The sequence below is a fragment of the Engystomops pustulosus genome, chromosome 9 (assembly GCF_040894005.1).
Source record: "Engystomops pustulosus chromosome 9, aEngPut4.maternal, whole genome shotgun sequence".
Classification (NCBI taxonomy): domain Eukaryota; kingdom Metazoa; phylum Chordata; class Amphibia; order Anura; family Leptodactylidae; genus Engystomops; species Engystomops pustulosus.
Window position 1 is genome coordinate 96583225 of NC_092419.1, and position 22019 is coordinate 96605243.

Consider the following 22019-nt stretch of genomic DNA (forward strand, 5'->3'; position numbering starts at 1 on the left):
GCCCCGGGATTTTGGCACACGCGGTCGGATTTTGGGTTAGGGTTGCACTGGCTTGCACGCAACAGAAATCGAGGGGGGGGGGCGGGATTTGTCGGACAACCTGACAGATTGGTGAGTGCACCAAGGACGTCCGGGCACTCACCTGAAAGGACTTTATAAAAGTCCACAGCAATGTCCTTATTCCTTCTCCCTTACTGAGCAGCTTCACCAAACGCATCACACGGAAGAGACGGAAGAAGGTGATGGATATTCGGGAACTGTCTTCTGAACTCTGGAGAAGCACAGAAACATCATGATCCCTAAAATACCTTTTTCAATTTAGTTAGCCCTAAGTTTCTAGGTCATAAAGGTGTCGTCTATCAGTGACGTCCCTGACCTCGCATGACTCCTTCATCTCCTCCTATTAACAAGCTTTAAAGGAAATCTACCACCAGGATTAATAATTGTAGACCAAGCACACTGACATACTGTTGGGTGCCCCCTCTGGTAGGTTCTGCTTTTCTTTTAGCTTCTTAGGACCTTGTTTTTACAATAAAAAGGTTTAACAAATTATGCAAATGCGCCTCAGGGGCTCCAGGCTCCATAGATGCCAATGGGGCTTGGAGCCCCGAAGGCTCATCTGCATAATTTTAAAAACCTCTTTTTCTTAAAAACAAGGGCATACAAAGCTAGTAGAAGAGCAGCTTCTGCCAGAGGGGGTAAATACCATTATGTCAGTGTGCTTGGTTTACAATCCTTCATCCTGGTGGTAGATGTCCTTTAAGTAATAGGAGAAAAGGAGAAGTTTAGAGGTTGAGGAGATCCACCAACAGGATTTAGGAATATTAGGTGCATTATAAAATGATGGACAATATAACTGTAATCCCTTAATTGTTGGATACCAGAGACATCTCCATGAAGAGTTAGCAGATTATCTACCTACCTCCCCGACGTGCCATCCATTCTGCAGGACACACGTATCACAAAGATAGATGGTGATGAAGGAGAACAATGACGATGATGAAGATGGTGGTTATGACGATGGATCCATGGGTGCATGTCACAGTGTATATATAGAGACAACATCAATGAATGCATAAAACCTTAAGTTATCAGCTTACAAGGCACTAAAAGATGAAGCATAAGATAATACTGATTCTAATGCAACATCATGGAAAATGTGGATAACGAGGGGCCCCCAACCTGTCTGCAGAGACCACAATTAACCCTTATAAACAGTCTGATAATAAATAGAGATGGACACATTACATCTATTTACTTACAGAGCTCACACAACGCTGTGGTCAGTAAAGTTATGTTTGGGGCCCTGGATTGCAGAGCAGGGAGTCTGCCGCTCCCTGCTCTGCCATAGCTTTAAGTTGTGTCTGTGGTTTGTGTACACAGAGTTCAAAGAACGCAAATGGCTCTTTCTTTCTTTATCAAATTTCTCCGAACCATGGAAGAATCCTTGATCTCAGAGGCCACATGCAATTTCATGGGATGTGTAAAGACAGCCCTGAATTGTGAATATAGAGTATAGATCCACAGATCTGTCCGACTTCTGGCTGGGCAAGTATAAAATGGTAGAACTTGATGGATTGGGGTATAATTTCCTATCCACTTAATATACCTGTAACTATGTAGGATTACACTGTACTTTGTTACTTTCAATCCACTACTCACATTAACTTCTGTCACTGCAATGTCCACAAGGCTGCCCACCACGATTAAAGCGTCAAATGTGTTCCAGGCATCGCAGAAATAATGCTAGCAGAACAGAACAGGAATCCTGTATGAAACTTATAATAAATACTATTATAGACAGTGCATTTATTACAGCCCCTATGCAAACATGTTAGAAAGAATGTCATTTTTAGCTGGTGACAGGTTCCAATAGCCAATGTGCCTTTGTCATCATTCTGAATGCTGCTACTACTTTCTAAAACTTTATATCACATTACCTGGCTCCCTGCCAGTAATGTATGGTGAGTCCTGGAGAAGGGAGAGGGAGCTGCAGCAGCCTGTGTCCCTGTGTTTCAGTTTCCTCATGCATTCTTCCTCTTGTCCACGTCATCCCCCTCCCTCCCCTGCCTGCACAATGCACATGAAAGGCAGTGGGGAAGGGGGAGGGAGCCGGATGAGTGTTAGGAGAGGAAGAATGCATGAGGATACTGAGACACAGGCACGCAGTCTGTTGCAGCTGCTGTGACGTGTGGGGCCCACTGCACACTGTTGGCAGAGAGTCAGGTAATGTGAAATAAAGTTTTATAACGTAGTGGCAGCATTCGGAATTCTGACAAATTAAATCAGCATAGCATAGGAACGTGTTACCAGCTGAAAACAACATTGCTGGTGACAGGTTTGCTTTTAAAAATAGGGCCCAAATGTTTGTATAACCCTATTTTTGGGAGTTCACAGAAGTGGCCTGACGCCAGACGCTGGTGTAAATTTATAGGCCAAATGTAAATTTGAGATCCTACTACATGGATGTTATTCTTAAAAAATGAGGTGGATCTCAAAAGATCAAGACTAGCATAGAAAAAAACTTGGTAATATCTATATGTATCAGAACCATATGTATAGAGAGAAAGGCAGGAGGGTCACACACAGGACTGACCTTGGGTCTGAACGCGATGAGTTTCAGCACCATCTCCACAGTGAACAGACCGGTGAACACCATGTTGAGGATATCCATGGCATAATTGAATGGCTTTGACTGTTCGTAATGCTGTATAGAAAATGGAAACAAATATTAGCTGTATTGAGGAAGACTGTCTAATGAAAAATGCACTAGAATACAAAGATGCAAGAAGGATATAGATATAGATAGTGAAGCTGAGCGTTACCTGCATGGCCAGAGCGATGGTATTGAGAAGGATAAGCACAAACATAATGTACTCAAAGCCGGTGGAGTTGACCATGTACCAGACTTTGTATTGAAATTTTTGCTTGGGGATGTACCTGTGCAGGGGTTGAGCCTTCAGAGCGTACTCCACACATTGTCGCTAAAGGTAGAAAAATGTTCTGATCAGAATGTGACTACAATTCGGACAGGAGGATGATAATACCTGTAGGTCGGATGATTAATATTCACGATAAATCCCGATTTGGAGTCTAGCATAGGTGGATCTACTTTGCGAACCGAGGATCTAGTATTTAGCAATCCAACATACCCACATATTCTAGGACAGTGATGGCAAACCGTCTAGACACTGAGTGCCCAAACTACAACCAAAACCCACATATTTGGTGGCAATGCGACAATTTAAGCAGTAACTTATTACTCCCTGCTCTGTTACAGGTTTAAATTGTATAGGCACCAGAGGACACCAATACAGTAGAAAGGAGGGTCCTTTCTAGGGTCCTCGTCTACCTGGAACTGCAAGAGGCCTTGAGTCCTGTCTGGCGAACCCTGCCCTGGGGTGATGGCAAGGGTGCCCATATAGAGGGCTCTGAGTGCCACCTCTGGCACCCGTGCCATAGGTTCGCCACCACTGCTCTATGGGGAGACCCTTACACAACATGAGATAGACGGCTGGTCTGTCAAGCCCGAGTCTTAAAGAGTGTGAGTGGCTGAAAGAAGTTCTCAAGGGGGCTCCCTTATCCAATAATCAGCAATGGGGGACTCACATGGGTTAACTGTGCAGAATAAAGGTGGCCAAACAATTCCCCTGACCCCTCATACACATGCATGCATATTGTGACTGCATGTGCATGCATTCTCGAAAAATCTAGCGTAAGACCAACCTTCACATTAGAAAGTGGGTCGACTGCATTAAAATTGGTGGTTCAACATGCCCTTGTCTACCTATCAGTCCCCCCTTTATGATCTCCTGCATGACAAATCTTCTTTCATTACCCAGTACTTAAAAAAAAATCAATCAAAAGTAATCAGGCAAATAAATAAATGAAGATATTACCTGGTTCTTGTCCAGCTCACAGTTCTTGTACTCCTGCTCGCCTTGAGCTCGAAAGGTTATGATGACAAAACCCACAAAGATGTTCATCATGAAAAATGCAATAATGATAATGTACACGATGAAGAAGATGGAAATTTCCACTCGGTAATTGTAGATCGGCCCAACGTTTTCTCCGTTGGCATCGATTGCCTTATACAAGAGCCTAAAGGAAGAGTAAATGAGAAGAAGATGAATGATTGCTCACATTTATATACCCCTTTAATTCTGTAACTATGCCTTGTGTATACTGGGCTCATTCACTATATATTCTATTACGCTGCAATAAACTTATCCCTCCTGCACTTACGCTGGCCAGCCCTCAAAGGTGGATACAGTGAAAAGAGCCATCATTCCAGACAGGACATTGTCAAAGTTGAAGTCACTGTTGTGCCAGATTCTTTCCCGCACCATTGGGTGGGTGACATCCCCATCCTTGTACACAATAAATGTGCCCCTGTAGAAAGAGCAAAAAACAGAAATTATGGATCTTTCTTATAGGCACATGACCTCCACTTCTTTCAACTCTATAGACAGAACTATGTCCATCGCTCCGTAGAAGTAATTGCAAGCCCGGAGGCGTATAGCCGTTGGGCTAATGACTGCACAAAGGGGTTTTTAGGTAGCGGGGTTATAAGTGCAGGTATAGGCCCTTCTTTAACTAAGGAGGTTTTTTCCCCTTTCCTTTCTGTCTCCCTGCGTATCTCAGGGAGGTGGGGGCTACGTGACTAGGGGCGGGCTTGTGTCGTGGGTGGTACAGGAAGTGGGCATAGCATAAATAGGGGCTGCAGACGTCACTCACCCTCTTTCCGGATTGCGTTTCCCACCCACCCTCCCTTTGTTTAAGTTATTTTCGGCGTTGCTTTTGTCACAGCTGGCGGTTAGTTGGGTTATTTGGCCTACATGCCCATTGGCTGGCAGGCATACAGGTGGGAGGGGTTATGTTGCTCTTTGTTATTTAAATTGTTACTTGTTCAATTTATGTTAAATAATACAAAAATAATATAAAAAAATACGAAATGTTTATATAATAATAATATATAAAGCTGTGGCCGACCCTCATGTCAACCCACATAAGTTTTACGTTAATACAAGTCTCTGTGTGTTTATTTCTCGGCGGATATTGGTTTAAGGTTAAAGGGGGCCTGTGCTCCCGGTGGTTTATGGTTTTAAGTTATTTGGGCAGTCATGGAGCAGTGGTCATACATTTGCACCACAAAACTATTCAGGTCCCTTTCCATAAGTGATCATACAGATTGTCTATAAGACACCCCCTTTAAGGCTTGTGCACTTACTTGCACTCCTCTGGGCTATGCTTGGCCTCATCAGTGCAGCTGTAGAACTTTCCCTGGAATGAAAAGCCATTAATAAATAATAATTTTTTATTTATATAGTGCACACATATTATGCAGCGCTGCACAGAGCTTGCCAAATTGGTCCCTGTCCCCACTGGGGCTCACTATTTACTTGGATTGTGGGAGGAAACCGGAGGACACAGAGGAAACCCACGCAAACACAGAGAGAACATACAAACTTTTAATAAATAAAATTAGGTTAAAGGAAGAAAATATACAAATAACCCAGAAAATAGAATGCAGCATGGCCCAAAATGTCAAGCATACACATTGGCCCACATTTATTAAAGCCCCCTACCCTTTTTTTTGTCTGATTTTGCACATTCTTTTTAATGCAAACTGCTTGCTCATGTATTTATAAAAAATGTGCCGCAGCTGCACTATACTCGACGCGACACAAAATACTACAAGGGGCGTTCCGGTGCGCAGTCGGACCGTGTGACGCATTTATCACGCAGAGTCTGACAGAAGTGTGTTGCACGACCTATGTTAAAGGTGCACCAAAAAAAGTTGTTGCACCCTGTCGAGTGCATGAAGAAGGACAAACAAGAATTTTTGCAAGAAAATATTATGGACTAAGAGCCATTCTTTAGATAATCTAAAAATTTTGAATGTTCGGATGAGAGATGTAAGGTATTTTGGGGTCTTACTATAATTGTTACTTCACAGATACATGTGTACAAATGGACCGATGTATGATGTTACCTTAAAAAGTTGAACCCCGATGCAGGCAAACATGAACTGGAGAAGTGTTGTGACTATCATGATGTTACCGATAGTGCGGATAGCAACAAACACACACTGGACGACATGCTGAAAAAAAAAGCAGAGGTATCCTTTATGAGTGGCAGAATTACCCATAAACATCTCACTCATTGGGGCAGATTTACTTTCCATGCGCGATCCAGCGGCGCGTTCTCTGCGGTGGATTCGGGTCTTCCGGCGATTCACTAAGGCAGTTCCTCCAACGTCCACCAGGTGTCGCTTCTGCGCTGAAGTCCGCCGAGGTCCGCCGAGTGCACGATCCATTGCCGGGTGAAGGTAAGTGCGTGTCAAGCAACACTTTTTAAAAATAAAATACGGCGGTTTCTCCGAATACGAAAGGTTTTCCGATGGCCACGCCCCCCGTTTTCCGTCACGTGCATGCCGGCGCCGATGCACCAAAATCCGATCATGTGCGTCAAAATCCCGGGGCAATTCAGGGAAAATCGTCGCAAAACGGTAAAATTCAGGTAACCTGACTTAAAAACGCGAATCGGGCCCTTAGTAAATGACCCCCAATGTATTTATGAAGTGTTTGCGACAGTTTTGTGTTGAGGAGGACACCTAAAGGGGTGTTCCGGTGCCGATTGTCGCTGTGCGCACATTTATGTCTAAACAGAAAGTAAAACTGGTGCAGTCTGTTTAAGTATCACGCATCACGCACCAAATAATTGAAGACCGTGTGCAAGTCTTCAATAATCTGGCGCACTCTGAGGCAAACTGCAGATTTATTGATAAATCTGAGCCATAATGAAAGGAAAAACAGGATACACAGGGATCAAGCAATGGTGTATTTTTCATTTTTTGGTATATTTCCCATTAATGATGCAGAATTTTGAGAGTGACCATGGATATTTTTTTTTTTTAACTCTTTGTTCTTTTCTAGAGATCTTTACCTTTAGGCCCTTGGCTCGATTAATGGCTCTCAGCGGACGCAGCACTCTCAGCACACGGAGGATCTTCACCACAGAGATGGCACTTGAGCTGCCGAAGTCAAGGCACAGGGTTTAGCTTCAACCTATTACATGTCCATCAAAATCTTTCAAGAACGCGGGACACATTTTCCAGCAATGTGAAAAATAGTATGTGCCGATTTCCCTGTCAGTTCCCTTATATGCCACAAGAAAGGCTCACCCATAGAGATGCTACCTACCTAGGCCATATCATATCATTAGATAAGTCACTGGGGCACATTTACTAAGGGTCCGCACACCGCATTTCCGTTGGGTTTCCCGACTATTTCCAATTTGCGCCGCATTTAACAGAGGTTTTTGGCGCACTTGATCAGATTTTGGCGCAAGACTTTCATGCGACAAAAATCAGAGGGCGGGCCGTTGGACAACTCGACTGATTCAGTCTAAGCGCGGGATTTAAAATTCTAATTGTGTCGCAAGATCAAGCATACACCGGGAAGAAGGTGAACTCCGGCGGACCTCAGCGGGGAAGCGACACATGCAGGATATCGGGCGCACGATCTTAGTGAATCACACCGGACCTCATCCTCATCGGACAACGCACCTCCGGGATCGCAACAGGACCAGGTAAGTAAATGTGCCCCAATGTGTTCAATATGTAGTCATATTCAATTTTGTATACTTGAAGGGGAAATCCAGTCAAAGTGACCTCCTGATTCAGATATATGAAATTTGTGAAGATAAATATTGATCAAATAGCAAAACCGTTAATAATATAGGATGGCCCAAAAAATCTGACAATTTTAGAGGGATCAGCCAACCATCTAATGTGTATGGGATACAACTGGACTGGTTCTGCTAGACCAGTGATGGCCAACCTTTTAGAGACCGAGTGCCCAAACTACAACCAAGTCCCACTTATATATCACAAAGTGCACAAAACGCAGAAATTTAATTTGTGATTTATGCTCCCTTCTCTGTCACAGCTTTCATTCATATCAGCACCCTGAGGACACCAATTGAGCAGAAGCTAGAAGAAATTTGGATGATCATTGTAGCTTCCCTCCAGGGTCCCAGCTCCAGGAGCTACATAATGATAATCCAGATCTGTCCACACCTTCCCACTCCTCTAGTAGTCCCAGGTAGTCCTGTCACGTTAAAATAGCTCTGTGCACAGCAAGTCCTGGGCTGTCTGGGACTGTAGGAAGATACCTGGAGTCATCTCTGGTGATGGCCTGAGTGCCCACAGAAAGGGCTCTGAGTGCCACCTCTGGCACCAGTGCCATAGGTTCGCCACCACCTATGCTCTGACCCCTCTGACAGGAATGATAAAAGGGTCAGTCATGTTGGAATTCAACATGTCTGATCACAGACTTATTCCACCACCATTGAAGGGTTTTTCTATAAAACTAGAAATCCTCTTTACGTATGTGTGGGATTTCCATCTGTTAGCAGAGCTCTTCTGTATTGACAATCACTTGTGGTCAGAGACATTGCTAATGTAATCTCTCATGTGTCACTTTGTGATTGGATTTCCTCTTTAACAGAGTCCTAAGATGACATTGTCTGTTTTCTGGCCTTTTTTTTCGCTTGCGTTCGAATCCGTCCTCTGGAGGACAAATGCGGGAAAGAAACAAGTGTTCCTGACTCACTGAATCCCAAAGGAGATGAGAGACACGCTAACAACAAGCAGATCCAGGAGGTTGAACCAGTTTCTGCAGAAAGAGCCTTTGTGCAGGAAGGCACCGTAAGCCGTCATCTGGAGGAGATACGAGGGCGGGGGAGAGAAGACACAGGACAAAATAGTCAGAGGAAGCAAAAATTATGTTGGATATTTAAATATCCCTACTGTCACTCACTTATCGGCTGCTCACCCTTACTACACATTATTATTCTGTATTTCTGCAAAATTGGTGAACTATATCTGATCGGTGGAGGTCGGGCACAGGACATAGACCGGAAGCAATTGGCTTTGTGTCCCCATGGTGTTCCGATGCCTTCAGGTATCTGCACCTTACAATGAATGGAAGCTGAGGCTGCACACTACAGCCATGGCTTCTATCCGCTATAGGCGGACACCATAAGCTGCTTCTATGTAGCACCAAACAGCTGGTAAATACAGGGACTGGGTTTTGACCCCCCTACTGATCCGATATTGGCAAACTAAACTCTGGATAGGCCATCAAATCCTGGACGACCCTTCACAGACTTTGGATGGAGTGGAAGTGTGCATGACTGACTGATGCTCCATTCAAATTCCTCCTCACATCAGTATCGTATTTTTCGGACTATAAGGCGCACAAAAAATCCTTTGACTTTCTCAGAAATCAAAAGTGCGCCTTATAGTCCAGTGCACCTTATATATGAACCTCACTTACGGACAACAGCTGCTTTGAACTGTGCACAGGTCTGCCACCTGCTGGTCATTCATCCCTATAATCAGGTGTGCCTTTTAATCCGGTGCGCCTTATATATGAACCTAGACTTTTAAGCAGGCATTTATTGATGGTGCGCCTTATACTCCGGTGCGCCTTATAGTCCGAAAAATATGGTATCCAAATGAGTCTTCGGACCACCTTTCTATTGATCAGAGGGGGTCCATGTGATTTAACCCCCCAGCAGTCAGACATTTATCACCCAACCAGTGTATAGGTTATAAATGTCGACCTTGGGACCGACTCAGGCACATATCCCAATCCTTCGTCTGGCACACATCGAGGCCCCGCATTAGACAAGCCGTAATGAGTCTAAATAAGTTAGATGGGGGGGCCGGGTTTCCCGATTTCCGCTCCTACCATAGGGCCTCTATTGCCACGTTCATACTCGACCTATTTCACAAACGCTCCTCCAAACTATGGGTCGAGATGGAGTTGGAACTCAATCGCACACACGCCCTCGGAGCCTTCTGGTGGTCGCCGGGCACCTCAACACGGGTTAACAGCATCTCACCTCTTTTAACCTTGTTGCGTAAATTCCAGAAATGCACCCACTTAGTCATGGCTCCGGGTCCCCTCTCTCCACTCGTTGGCAACCCTGACCTACTGGACCTTCAAAACTGCTCCTCCAATGCACAAACAACACTCCCCAGGGTGCGCAATGTGGTGGATGAGAGTGGGATCCGCTCCATGACCAGTGTTGGGCCTGGCCCCCTCTAGATTGCTCCAATTCTTTCAAGTCCGCAGATTCATAGACTCGTTAGGCTCTACTAAACATTCTGCCACACTCACCCCATTTGAAGAGTTATGCCTAGATTCCTCTCCCCCAGTCCACACGATCTCCTTGGTCTACGCTATGCTGGTACGGGAGGGTTTGGGGGACTCTCTGCCTCCGTTTGCTAACGCCTGGGAGAGAGACCTTCAAAAGTCTTTCTCACGTGCACAATGGCAAAAAATGTTTCTTTTAACCCATAAGGCTTCATAAGTCTCTTCTCCTCTACAAGAACTAAATTATAAAATTTTATCCCAATGGTACAGAACACCCGCTAAATTACATAAAATGTTCCCTGAGGCTTCTTCCCGGTGCTGGCGCTGCGGAGACGCAGAAGGCAACATGCTACACATATGGTGGGAATGTCCCCCGATATATGACCTATGGCAGGAGAATATGGAAATCTAATATCCCTCCCACTAAGGCACAATGGGTAGAAGCACTCAACACAATACTACACATGGAGGAGCTTAAGGCTAGTGATGAGGGCAAATATGACCTCTTCCACAACACCTGGAGCCCCTGGATCACCTTTAGATCCCTTCCAGCTATGGAGACATGGTTGACAGTTGGGACATAACGCTGGGACACAAAGACATGCTTCTGTTGTCCTTACCCGCGTATCCCTTCCCCATCCTACCCCACTGCCCCTTGTCTAGTATCCCTGCACTGTTTGTAACATGTTGGTAGCAATATTGTTTAAGGTACTTTTTGGTCTGTTGTAGCTCTTCGATTCGAAGACCTTTGGATATTATAACAGACCTAATAACCCCTCTATGGAGACATAGGCTCCCACTTTCACAACCTAATTGCAACATTCCATCCTACCTGTTGAAGTGCATTACATACAATGCTAATTTAATATCATAAAGTAAACCTTTTCATGTACCTTCTCAACCAAAACATCTCCCCCACCAACCCCTCCACATCCTAACCCTCATTGCCTAGTATGTCTGATGTCTATTCGTCTTTTTGTTGCTCTCAAGTTTTGAGCATTAGTTGGCCATCGTTGAGCCACTTAATTTCTACAATACACCTCTTTTGTAGTTAATTGATTTAAACACCATAATGACTTTTGTGCAAATTGCCGACCACTCTACGCACCATATATGTGTTGTTTCTTTAGCGATGCAATGTTTGTGAAAATGTTCACCTTTAACATGTATTACGCGCAATACTCAATAAAATATATTGAACCATAAATGTCGACCTTGGGATTAACTTATTATGACAAATTCGAAAGAAAGGAGGAAGTATGGTAAAAGAACAGAAAAAAAAGATGTCCTCACCTTCAGTAGGATCTCCACTGTGAAGATAGAGGTGAAAGCATAGTCAAAATAACCCAAAATCTGCAAAAACAAACAGTAGTGATAATAAAATGGGATAACTTTAAGGAAATGTCACCCTCTTATGTCCGGATACATGTGCATAGTACTTACATGGTTACGAAAAGAATGGGCACGTATTGGATCTTCTGCCGCCAGGGAGATGCTGCTTAGTATGATGAAGACCAGGATGAGATTGGTGAAAATATGGTGGTGAATCAGTCGGTGGCAACCAACTCTGAGCCTGCAATACGAGGCAATAAATACCCAGGGCAATAAAAGGAAATTTCCTGTTTAATATTGATGCTATGTAGCATAGACTAATATGAAGCAAGCCTGGTCTGTGATACTTGAATACTACGGGAGATACTAGCAACTGTGTCTAAAGACAAGGCCAAGGATTTCCAGGGAAATAGAATAGTCCACGGTTATGGGGGTCTCTTGCTGGTGGAATTGTACGATTGCCCTACAGAGGTACGCTGGTGGTGACTCAATAGTTAAAGGAAATTACCACCAGGATCAAGGACTGTAAACCAACCACACTGGCATACTGGTGTGTGCCCCCTCTGGCAGGATCTGTTCTTATTTTAGCTTCTCACGCCCTTCTTTTTACCAAAAAAGACATGAAAAATTATGCCCATAAGACTGAGGGGCTCCAGGCTCCATTAACAGCTATGGAGCCTGGAGCCCCCCAGTCTAATTTGCATACATTTTAAAGCCTTTTTTTGTGAAAACAAGAGCATGAGAGAATCTAAAAGAAAAGCAGATCCTGCCAGAGGGGGGACACACCAGTATGTCAGTGTGCTTGGTTTACATTCCTTCATGTTTTTTAAGGGTGATTCCTCCATGACAAATTTTGGTTTTTCTATTATTGTACAACGGATTCGGAAAAAACGCGTAATTTAAAAAACGATTTGTGTCGCAAGATCAGCACTCACATGCACCAGGAAGAAGAAGGCCAACTCCGGCGGACCTCGGTGCAGCAGCGACATCTGCTTGATATCAGGCGCACGATCTTAGTGAATCCCGGCAGACCCAAATCCTCATCGGACAACGCGCCGCGGGATCGCGACTGGACCAGGTAGGTAAATGTGCCCCAAGGTGCCAGGACACCGTATGAAGATCTGCATCAAAATTTTCCCAAAAAATCCCCACATTTGCCAGACCCTAATAGGGATGCAATGTCCTATAACTGGATCATGAAGATGTGGTTGTGATCGATCAGACCAGATTCTCCAAACCCCATGCTGCAGTCAAGCCTTCTATACCCCAAATATCTAAACTACACAGAAGTGGAAGAGATAATATGGTAGTATAGTGAAGTATCTCACGGGTTGGTGTTGCTTAGGATGAAGAAGGCACTGCCCTCTGGTATTGGAAGAACTTTCTCCTTTGGTGCAAATTCTGCAAGTTTATCCAGGTGAGAATCTGGTAGACTTCCCTCCTCATCTTCCTCCTCTTCAGCTGCTGAGGGCACAGAAAGACCGTCTCCATTTCCATTGATGACGGAGAAAATGTATCTATCAATACTATAGAGCAAGGCAACATCTACTTACACTCTTCACTTCCCTCTTCTTCCTCGTGTTCCTCTTCATTTGGAAGCTGAAGAACATAAATGAATTCAGTAAGAAGAGGGCAAATTTTTAAACATTTATAATTTCTTTTAGAAACAGTGGCGCTTTTTGCTTAGAGGTTGTAACTGGTATTGCGGCCAAACTCAATGCAAGTAAAGCGTGTTGAGCTTCTATACTAAGATCCCCCTGGAAAAGAATGGCACGTTTCTGTAAGAAGCAGCCATGTTTTTGTGATGCGTGGTATAGACACATAACACAGAAACAAACACTGGTGCGCTAAACCAATTGTTACTTAAGATTAGAAAATGCAAGCCTTACCTTAACTGAGTTATCATCTTTCTTCCCTGACTTTTTGCCTCCCCTTAAAGTAATGACAAATAGTGGAATTATTACACGTCTGTGCCATCTTAACACACTGCACATGGAGAAAACTAAAGATACCGTATTTTTCGGACTATAAGGCGCACCATCAATAAATGCCTGCTAAAACATCTAGGTTCATATATAAGGCGCACCAGATTATACAGCGCACCTGATTATAAGGCTGAATGATCAGCAGGTGGCAGACCTGTGCACAGTTCAAGGCAGCTGTTGTCTGTAAGTAGGTTCATATACTGTATAAGGCGCACCTGATTATAAGGATGAATGATCAGCAGGTGGCAGACCTGTGCACAGTTCAAGGCAGTTGTTGTCTGTAAGTACGGTTCATATTTAAGGCGCACTGGTCTATAAGGCGAACCTTTGATTTCTGAGAAAATCAAAGGATTTTTTGTGCACCTTATAGACTGAAAAATATGGTACTGCTTGTGAAATATTTTTCTTACTCAAAAGCAGCAAGGAGGTTAGTACAGAGCAGTATTGCACAGTAATAATGTGAGAGATTACATTGGAATCAGCATCTCTCCACTTCTATCTCCTCCCTTCTCCATAGAGAAGTTCTGATTAAAACTCTCTGCATCTACTCCCTAAACCTCTAATGTCCATAAAACTTAATGGGCAGCTGTAATCTGATACCATTATGAGCTGACAGTTGGCCAACTTAGACAGATGTAGCAGAGAATTCACAGTGAGCAGTTATGGTGGGAGGAGGAAAAGAGCCTGAAATGTGGAGAGAGAAGCATTTTTTGTCCCTGATAGGATATATTACAAAGCTTCTTATATTCTCCTCAACTATTGATTTCTGCAGAATTTTTTGGAAGTGCAGCGATTATTTTAGTTAATAACTGAATTTTTCTACAGTTCATTAATAGGCCGAGATGAATGTTGCAAGTCTGGTATTATGACAGTATACTCACTTCTTATCTTTGCTGTTAATATTGTCTCCATCAGCCAGATTGTCTACAGCGATAGCCAAGAAGACGTTCAGTAAAATATCTGAGCAGAGCAGTCAAGGATGTAAGAAGATTGTGGAAAAGTTTTCTGAGAGTTTTATGGTAAATAGAAGAAAAGTACAATATGCATTTATCTTTTTATAAAAATCCTCAAATGTATTGCCAGGAGGTGACAGCTGTTCCTATGAGATGGAATACATCAGATATTATAGGATACAGTTTCCACATATGAAGAGGATGATAAAATACACACAGACCAGCATCCCGGGGAAGAACGGACCGCCATATGCCATGATCCCATCATACATCACTGAGTTCCAGTCTTCACCCGTCAGGATCTAAATCATTTTAGAATAAGAGGGAACAAGAAGTTGATGACTATTTAGATGTCTTCTGGCACCACATATTGAGATTAGAGGGAACCTGTCATCAGATTTTACCCCATTAAACCACTACCCCCTCAGATAGAGGATGAAATGTCCTTTCTAGAATTCCCTTTTCTATGTGAAATCTTGTTTACCTAAAAAAAATTATTTCAAAGTAATGTGAAAAGGAGCAGAGAAGAGTCATATTTGCCTGAGATGAGCCAAATTCAGGTGGAGTGTTACTTGAGACGTCCCTATCTTTGGTTCTATAGCGCCTAACTATCAGTGCTAGTGCTAGTAAAGATAAGAATCTCATCTTTCAGGTCACATCAGGCTTGTGGTTCTGTGAGCTACAAAACTGGACCAGCAGTTAAAAACTTAGGGGAAGATTTATCACATATATCTCAGAGCAGAACTCTTCTAGTTGCCTATGACAACCAATCAGAGGTCAGCTTTCATTTCCCCACAGCTGTTTATAAAATTAAAGCTGATCTCTGATTGGTTTCCATGGGTAACTAAATCCGTTTTACCTCAGACATGTCTGATAAATCTCCCCCATGGTTGGAAATGCAAGCTATAGATTAAAATCCAATATCTCCAGCTCTGTGATCTCCATCACATAAGCACAAACCTGATGTAAAAGATGAGATTCCTATAAAAGCATGTTTCTAGGTCTTATAAAACTGAAGATGGGGGCGTCTGAAGTGACAATCCCTCTTCAGTCTCTAATAATAATAATAATAATAATAATTATTATTCTTTATTTATATAGCGCACACAGATTACGCAGCGCTGCACAAAGCATCTCAAATTGCCAGTCTCTAAACTTGACTCATCTCAGTCAAAATATGACACTTCTCTGCACAGTTTCAAATGACTTCAGAGGAGAGATTTTTTAAAGCTAAATGGGGAGATTTCACATAAAAGAGGAAATTCTAGAAAGGACATTTATGTTACCTATGATATTTCATACCCGGTGACAGGTTTTGTTTAAAGGTTCAGTTAAATGGGATTTCCCAGCACTATAATGTTAAGGACCCCCTGTAATAATGTACGCATTGCACATCTATTACCTGGAATACAGTGAGCAGCGCCTGTGGAAAGGTGTCAAATGTACTTCTCTTGGTCTGAGTTTCATCAAAATTAAACTTTCCACCAAAAAGTTGCATCCCAAGTAGGGAGAAGATGATGATGAAGAGGAAGAGGAGCAACAATAAAGACGCAATGGATTTCATGGAGTTTAGCAGTGACGCGACCAAGTTACTTAGTGATGCCCAGTGTCTGGGAAAAAAAGGTAGATGAAACATAGTGAATAATATGGCATAATATTGTCTATTCAAGCATAACAACAATCTTACCATCTACATGGTCATAAAAACATCACAAGACATCCTGGGATGTCTTCCCTACACAGCACACAGAAAGGAGAAGTATCAGCAGGGTCTTATAGGACATTATAGAGAAGTATTGACCTGCACTGCTGTGAATAAAACACTTGAGGTGAGATAGAAGCTTACTATTAGCTCCAGCAGCCTCTGTTTGTGCCTGTGCTTCTTCTCACTGAGCTTCTCATCACTTCTCCCCCTCCCCAATCCATAGACTACTATATACGCTGTAGGCAGTAGGCCGTCTTGATAGGCCAAAATGGATTTAGCAGAGATAGTGGGGCATATTTACTTACCCGGTCTTGTCGCGATCCCTGAGGTGCTTTTTCCGACAAGGGTGAAGTCCGACGCGATTCACTAAGATCGTGCGCCCGATATCCTGCATGTGTCGCTTCCCCGCTGAGTTCCGCCGTAGTTCACCTTCTTCTCCCTGGTGTATGTGAGTGCATGTCTTGCGACACAATTTGAATTTTAAATCCCGCCCTTAGTCCGAATCAGTCAGGTTGTCTGACGGCCAGGCCCCCCCGATTTGTGTCGCATGAAAGTCAGCGCGATTGCGGCCAAATACGATTGCGTGCGCCAAAAACCCCTGTTAAATGCGCCGCATAACGGAACTTGGTGAAGGACCCACACACAGACCCTGCACTGATCTGACTCTAGCTTTGTGCTCTCTGCTTCTATCAGTTGATTGGTGGGGGGCTTGTGTGTTGGACCCCCACTAAACCACAATGATTGACCTATCCTAAGTATAGCCCATTAATAGCCAGTCTTATGCTGCGTTCATAATTTGAAACACAATACAAGGAGAGGAGATTAGCTGTTAACATTGCTGTTAACATTTGCATTTACAAAGCTCTTTCACATTGGCGTTGTTTTTCGCATTTGTGGTTCAGTGATTTCCACGGATGCCCCACAAAGCCATTGATTTCTATGGATGTTTTCACATTGGCTTGTATTTTGACTGATCCGTAGTGGGTGGAAAAAATTATAAAACATGTCCTTTTTTTTTTCACTGATGTGGATCACGGAAGGCAATTGAAGTCTATGGGGCACATTTGCTTACCCGTCCCGTTGACACCGCCGATCCGGAATGTCAGACGAGGATTCGGGTCTGCCGCGATTCACTAGGATCGCGCATCCGATTTCCTGCATGCTTCCCCCGATGAGGTCCGCCGGAGTTCACCTTCTTCTTCCCGGTGCATTTGAGTGCTGATCTTGCAACATTATTTCATTTTTAAATTCCGCGCTTTGTCCGGATCAGTTGGGTTATCCGACGGCCACGCCCCCGATTTGTGTTGCATGAAAGCTGGCAGCGATACGCCACAATCCGATTGCGTGCGCTAAAAACCTGGGGTAATTCAGCACAAAACTGAAAAATTCGGGAAACCCGACGTAAATGTGTCCGACGGACCCTTAGTAAATGTGCCCCTACGTGACTGGAAAAAAGAAACATCCGTTTTTTACACTGATGAGACAAAACTGGAGATAAAATCCAACTGATGCCATAATGCAAATGTTAACACAATGTAATATGGAAAATCTCATCTCCTCGGCTGTTGTATTGTGTTTCCAAAAACAATGTAAATGCCGCGTGTAAACGCAGTCTTAAGGTATGGGTCCAGACTTAGATCAGTTGTTCTCCAAAGTAAGCTGCTTATGGACTTGTGGAAAATGAGGAATTCTCTCTAGCCTCCCTGTTGCCTCCTATATTTCCTATATTTTACGTGACATTGTATATTATCCGTATATTATTATTTATTACATAGAGAAGATGAAATGAGGACCGCAGTGAGGATGAGAAGCGGGTAGACATGATGACACCTCAGACAGGGTCACCAGGAACATAATATGGCTTTCTACTAATGTATCGCTGTTAAACAGATGTCGTCAGGATTCCTGGGGAACACAATGTAAGGACGCTCCTTTGTGTAGAATAATCCTCTCAATTACTGCTTCACATTGCCGTACTGCATCGCCGAACCCACAAAGGAACCCGATCCAGAATCTCATGATGAAAGTGTCTGGATGTACAGCGCCCGCTGTTCTCTACAGGGACATGACACACAATGGAGCCTGTAAGAGCCGCTCTATAAAGAATACGGCATCTGTGCTGTGCGGCGCTGGATGGGCTCAGCACGTCTGATGATTCGCTTTATTATACTAATACTACAGTGAGGTCTGGTGGTTCCTGAGCTCAGGATATATGCATATAATAATTGGGTTAAATTTGAGTCTAATGGAGTTTAAAAAAAAACACTATTAAAAAATAAAAAAACATCCCAATACTTGGGTGCCCCCCCCCCAGGAAACTCTTTATTTCTATTTTCCTTCCCCTGTCCTCCTAATTCCCCCCTCTCTTCTCATCTCCCTTTTCTCCTGTAGTTAAGGTTTGTTCTAAACAACACTGCATTCTAAAATATTCTGCATATACAGGCAGTCCCCGGGTTACGTACAAGATAGGGTCCGGAGGTTTGTTCTTAAGTTGAATTTGTATGTAAGTCGAAACTGTATATTTTATAATTGTAGATCCAGACAAAAAAATTTTTGGCCCCAGTGACAATTGGAGTTTAAACATTTTTTGCTGTAATGGGACCAAGGATTATCAATAAAGCTTCATTACAGACAACTTACAGCTGATCACTGCAGCCTGGGACTATAGTAAAGCATCCAGAGAGCTTCACCAGAGGTCAGTGGGGTCTGTCTGTAACTATGGGTTGTCTGTAAGTCGGGTGTCCTTAAGTAGGGGACCGCCTGTACAGGATACCATCATCTCTATAGTAATCTTTGGATGCCCATGGATGTTTTCAGTAATATGCTCTCTTGTGATCCACAGTTTGATATGATGATGTTATATTATTCTATGATCTTCACATTGGGGGATATTTATGATAGCCCCGCCGCTGCTCCTTCGCACCCCTGATACATGAAGAGGCTTCGGCCTCTTGATCTATCCGGCTGGGTCCTGCACAGCATTTATCTCTAGGCCAGGCCCTGCCTGGCGTGGAAATAAATGCAGCCTGCAAATTTTCGGCTGCAGCGAGTGTGCAGGAGTGGGGACAGTAACGCCCCGCGACGGCCCACTCCCAGCCATCCGCGCACCCTCCGCCATGCGCCCCTTGACACCCCATTGGCATGAAGGTGGCAGATTGAGGTAAATGATTGCAAGTGCTAGCAATAAGCTAGCATTTATGATTATTTCAAGGCTTCTACGCCACTGACGTGGGGCAAAGGCCGTGATAAGTATCCCCCAATGTCTCTATGTATCTGTGTACACTGAATGATTAATAAAACTTTTGAATGATAAAAAAACAACGCAAGACACCAAGTTCTGGTCACTGATCGCTTGCGCGATCAGGCCGAGGCCCGTTCCCGTACCCTAGTGATAGCGGTATGTGTGACCACACCCTTACTAATGCATGACCAGCTCAGTCAGCTCAGTCAAGCATACAAACTCTATGGGGCTCATTTACTTACCCGGTCTGTTCGCGATCCTGCAGCGTGTTGTCCGAAGTTGATTCGGAGCTTGTCGGGATTCACTAAAGTCGTGCGCCCGATATCCACTGGGTGTCTCTGCTGTGCCGAGGTCCGCCGGAGTTCACCATCCTCTTCCTGGTGCATGTAAGTGCGTGTGAAGCGACACATTTTTTTTTAAAAATACCGCAGTTTTTCCAAATCCGTCTTCCGACGGCCACGCCCACGATTTCCGTCACATGAAACCTGGTGCCGATGCGACACAATACGATCATGTGCGCCAAAAACCCGGGGCAAAATGGTGTAATTTTCTGGAAACCCGACGAAAATGAGCGATTCTGGTCTTTAGTAAATGAGCCCCTATATTTTTTATAGGTGTAGGAGATCAGCTGCTGGCAGACATCTGTGTCCTTCCTTAGGCCACATTCACATGGTGCGTTTCGGTTGTTTCTTGAGACGCAACCAAAGGCTTCAACTGTAATCACATGATGAGGTAACATTACATTTCCAACACATCGGGGCACATTTACTTACCCCGTCCCTGAAGTTCACCGAAAGTGCATTGTCTGACTATAATGCACAGTGCGGCGATTCACTAAGATCGTGTGCCCGATATCCTGCATGTGTCACTTCCCTGCTCAGGTCCGGTGGAGTTCACCTTCTTCTTCCTGGTGCATGTAAGTGCTTTGGCTTGCGACACAATTTGAAAGTTAAGTCCCGCGCTCAGTCCGAATCAGTCGGATTGTCCAACGCCACGACCCCCGATTTGTGTCGCATGGAGACCAGCGCAGCTGCACCAAAAAAGGATTGCATGTGTATTTTACACCTGTTAAATACCTGTCCAAGCCGTGCTATCCCTGAAAAAGTCGAACAGCCCGACAAAAGTGCGCTCCGCGACTCTTAGTAAATGAGTCCCAATGTGATTATGGGGGAAGCCTTTGGATTGTGTCTCAAAATGCAATCAAAACGCACTGTGTGAACTCCGCCTTAAAAAGTTCACAATGCCACATTCACATAACATGGTCAATATTTTTCTACGGTGTATGCCATAAAGGGGTATTCCCAACTACTACATTTAAGACATATTCACAAGATAAGTAATAAATACATGATAGCTACGGGTGACACCTCTGGGAACGCCTTCCCGAGCATAGCCAATAGGAGAGCCTGCAGCGCATGCGTGACCACTCTCCAAAATTTCATGGCATATGTGAGAAGGCTCGTAGGTGTTTCCTTCCATCCCTTCAATGACGTTACAGTACACACAGACACTCAGACTCGTGTGACCGCACACCTCGTCCTGCTGACCTTGTGACCTTGAAGATCCTCAGCAGCCGCACACAGCGCAGGACAGATATCCCCAACGGGGACATGATATGGAACTCTACCAGGACGGTCTCCAGGATGCCACCGCATACGACAAAGCAGTCAAATCGATTGAAGAAGGACACAAAATAAGCGTGGAAACCCAGACTGTACAATTTTAGGAGCATCTCCAGAGTGAAGAGAGACAGCAGCACCTTATTAGCATAACCTGGAAAATATAAAGGAGCATTTATGACAAGGGTGGTCCTAGAGTCCATACGTCATGTAATGTGCTGAACCCTTCATCAGCCCGTCTACCTTGTATCTGCGTGAGCCATTCAGGTTGCCGGTAATGCTCAGACGCTATGGTCAGTGTGTTCAGAAAAACCAGGATCAGGACCATCCAATAGAAAGTGACAGATTTCACCGCTAGGCGGCACTTTCTGCGGAAAGCTCTGTTCCATCTTCTCAGCCTTCGACTGATATGAGTGTATGGTGAAAATGAAATCATTAGACAGGACATATAGATATAGTATTAATATATAGTATTGTGCTCTGTGCATTGGGCGGGTCTTTCAGCCTGAAGAACTTTCTGCTCTCTACAATAAACTGTTTCACAGCCCCTCCCCTCTGCTCTGAGTGACTGCTGTAAGTATCCAACCAAAACCCTGATACAGCTTTTTCTCTTAGCAGAGGGGAGATATAGTATTGTGCTCTGTGCATTGGGTGGGTCTTTCAGTCTGAAGAGCTTTCTGCTCTCTACAATAAACTGTTTCACAGCCCCTTCCCTCTGCTATGAGTGACTGCTGTAAGAATCCAACCAAAATCAGCTTCTTCTCTTAGCAGAGGGGATGAACTGGGGAAAAACACAGTGCAGAGAGTATAAAGCTCTTCAGGCTGAAAGACCCGCCCACAGCCCTTGTAGAGCTGCAGAGCCGGATTACAACTTAAAACTACAAACAACACACACAGAGGTATAGTTACACAGATCTCCAGGGCTGCCCCATAACAGTGGCTTCAACTTTGTTTGGTCAAAACTGCTGACAGATTCTCTTTAAATAGCGTGTTCAATAATATTACAGAAACGTAA

The 22019-nt window shown here is 44.0% G+C and overlaps 1 protein-coding gene across 4 annotated transcripts in view; it reads right to left on the reverse strand.

The window, feature by feature from the left end:
• The window catches only part of CACNA1F (calcium voltage-gated channel subunit alpha1 F), a 64787-nt gene that overhangs the window by 14418 nt on the left and 28350 nt on the right, over positions 1-22019 (reverse strand). For 2 of the 4 annotated variants that reach the window (XM_072124224.1, XM_072124223.1), the window contains 20 exons: positions 21248-21408; positions 20933-21158; positions 15842-16049; positions 14621-14741; positions 14368-14446; positions 13391-13433; positions 13055-13100; positions 12830-12965; positions 11613-11742; positions 11463-11522; positions 8619-8725; positions 6949-7036; positions 5996-6103; positions 5231-5283; positions 4246-4392; positions 3900-4101; positions 2826-2984; positions 2597-2707; positions 1663-1746; positions 143-271 (listed from right to left, as the gene is read on the reverse strand). In XM_072124224.1, coding sequence (XP_071980325.1) covers positions 143-271; positions 1663-1746; positions 2597-2707; positions 2826-2984; positions 3900-4101; positions 4246-4392; positions 5231-5283; positions 5996-6103; positions 6949-7036; positions 8619-8725; positions 11463-11522; positions 11613-11742; positions 12830-12965; positions 13055-13100; positions 13391-13433; positions 14368-14446; positions 14621-14741; positions 15842-16049; positions 20933-21158; positions 21248-21408 — 2398 coding nt within the window. Of the gene's footprint in view, positions 1-142; positions 272-922; positions 944-1662; positions 1747-2596; positions 2708-2825; positions 2985-3899; positions 4102-4245; positions 4393-5230; positions 5284-5995; positions 6104-6948; positions 7037-8618; positions 8726-11462; positions 11523-11612; positions 11743-12829; positions 12966-13054; positions 13101-13390; positions 13434-14367; positions 14447-14620; positions 14742-15841; positions 16050-20932; positions 21159-21247; positions 21409-22019 lie in introns of all 4 variants that reach the window. The other 2 variants (XM_072124222.1, XM_072124221.1) reach the window with 2 other exon arrangements.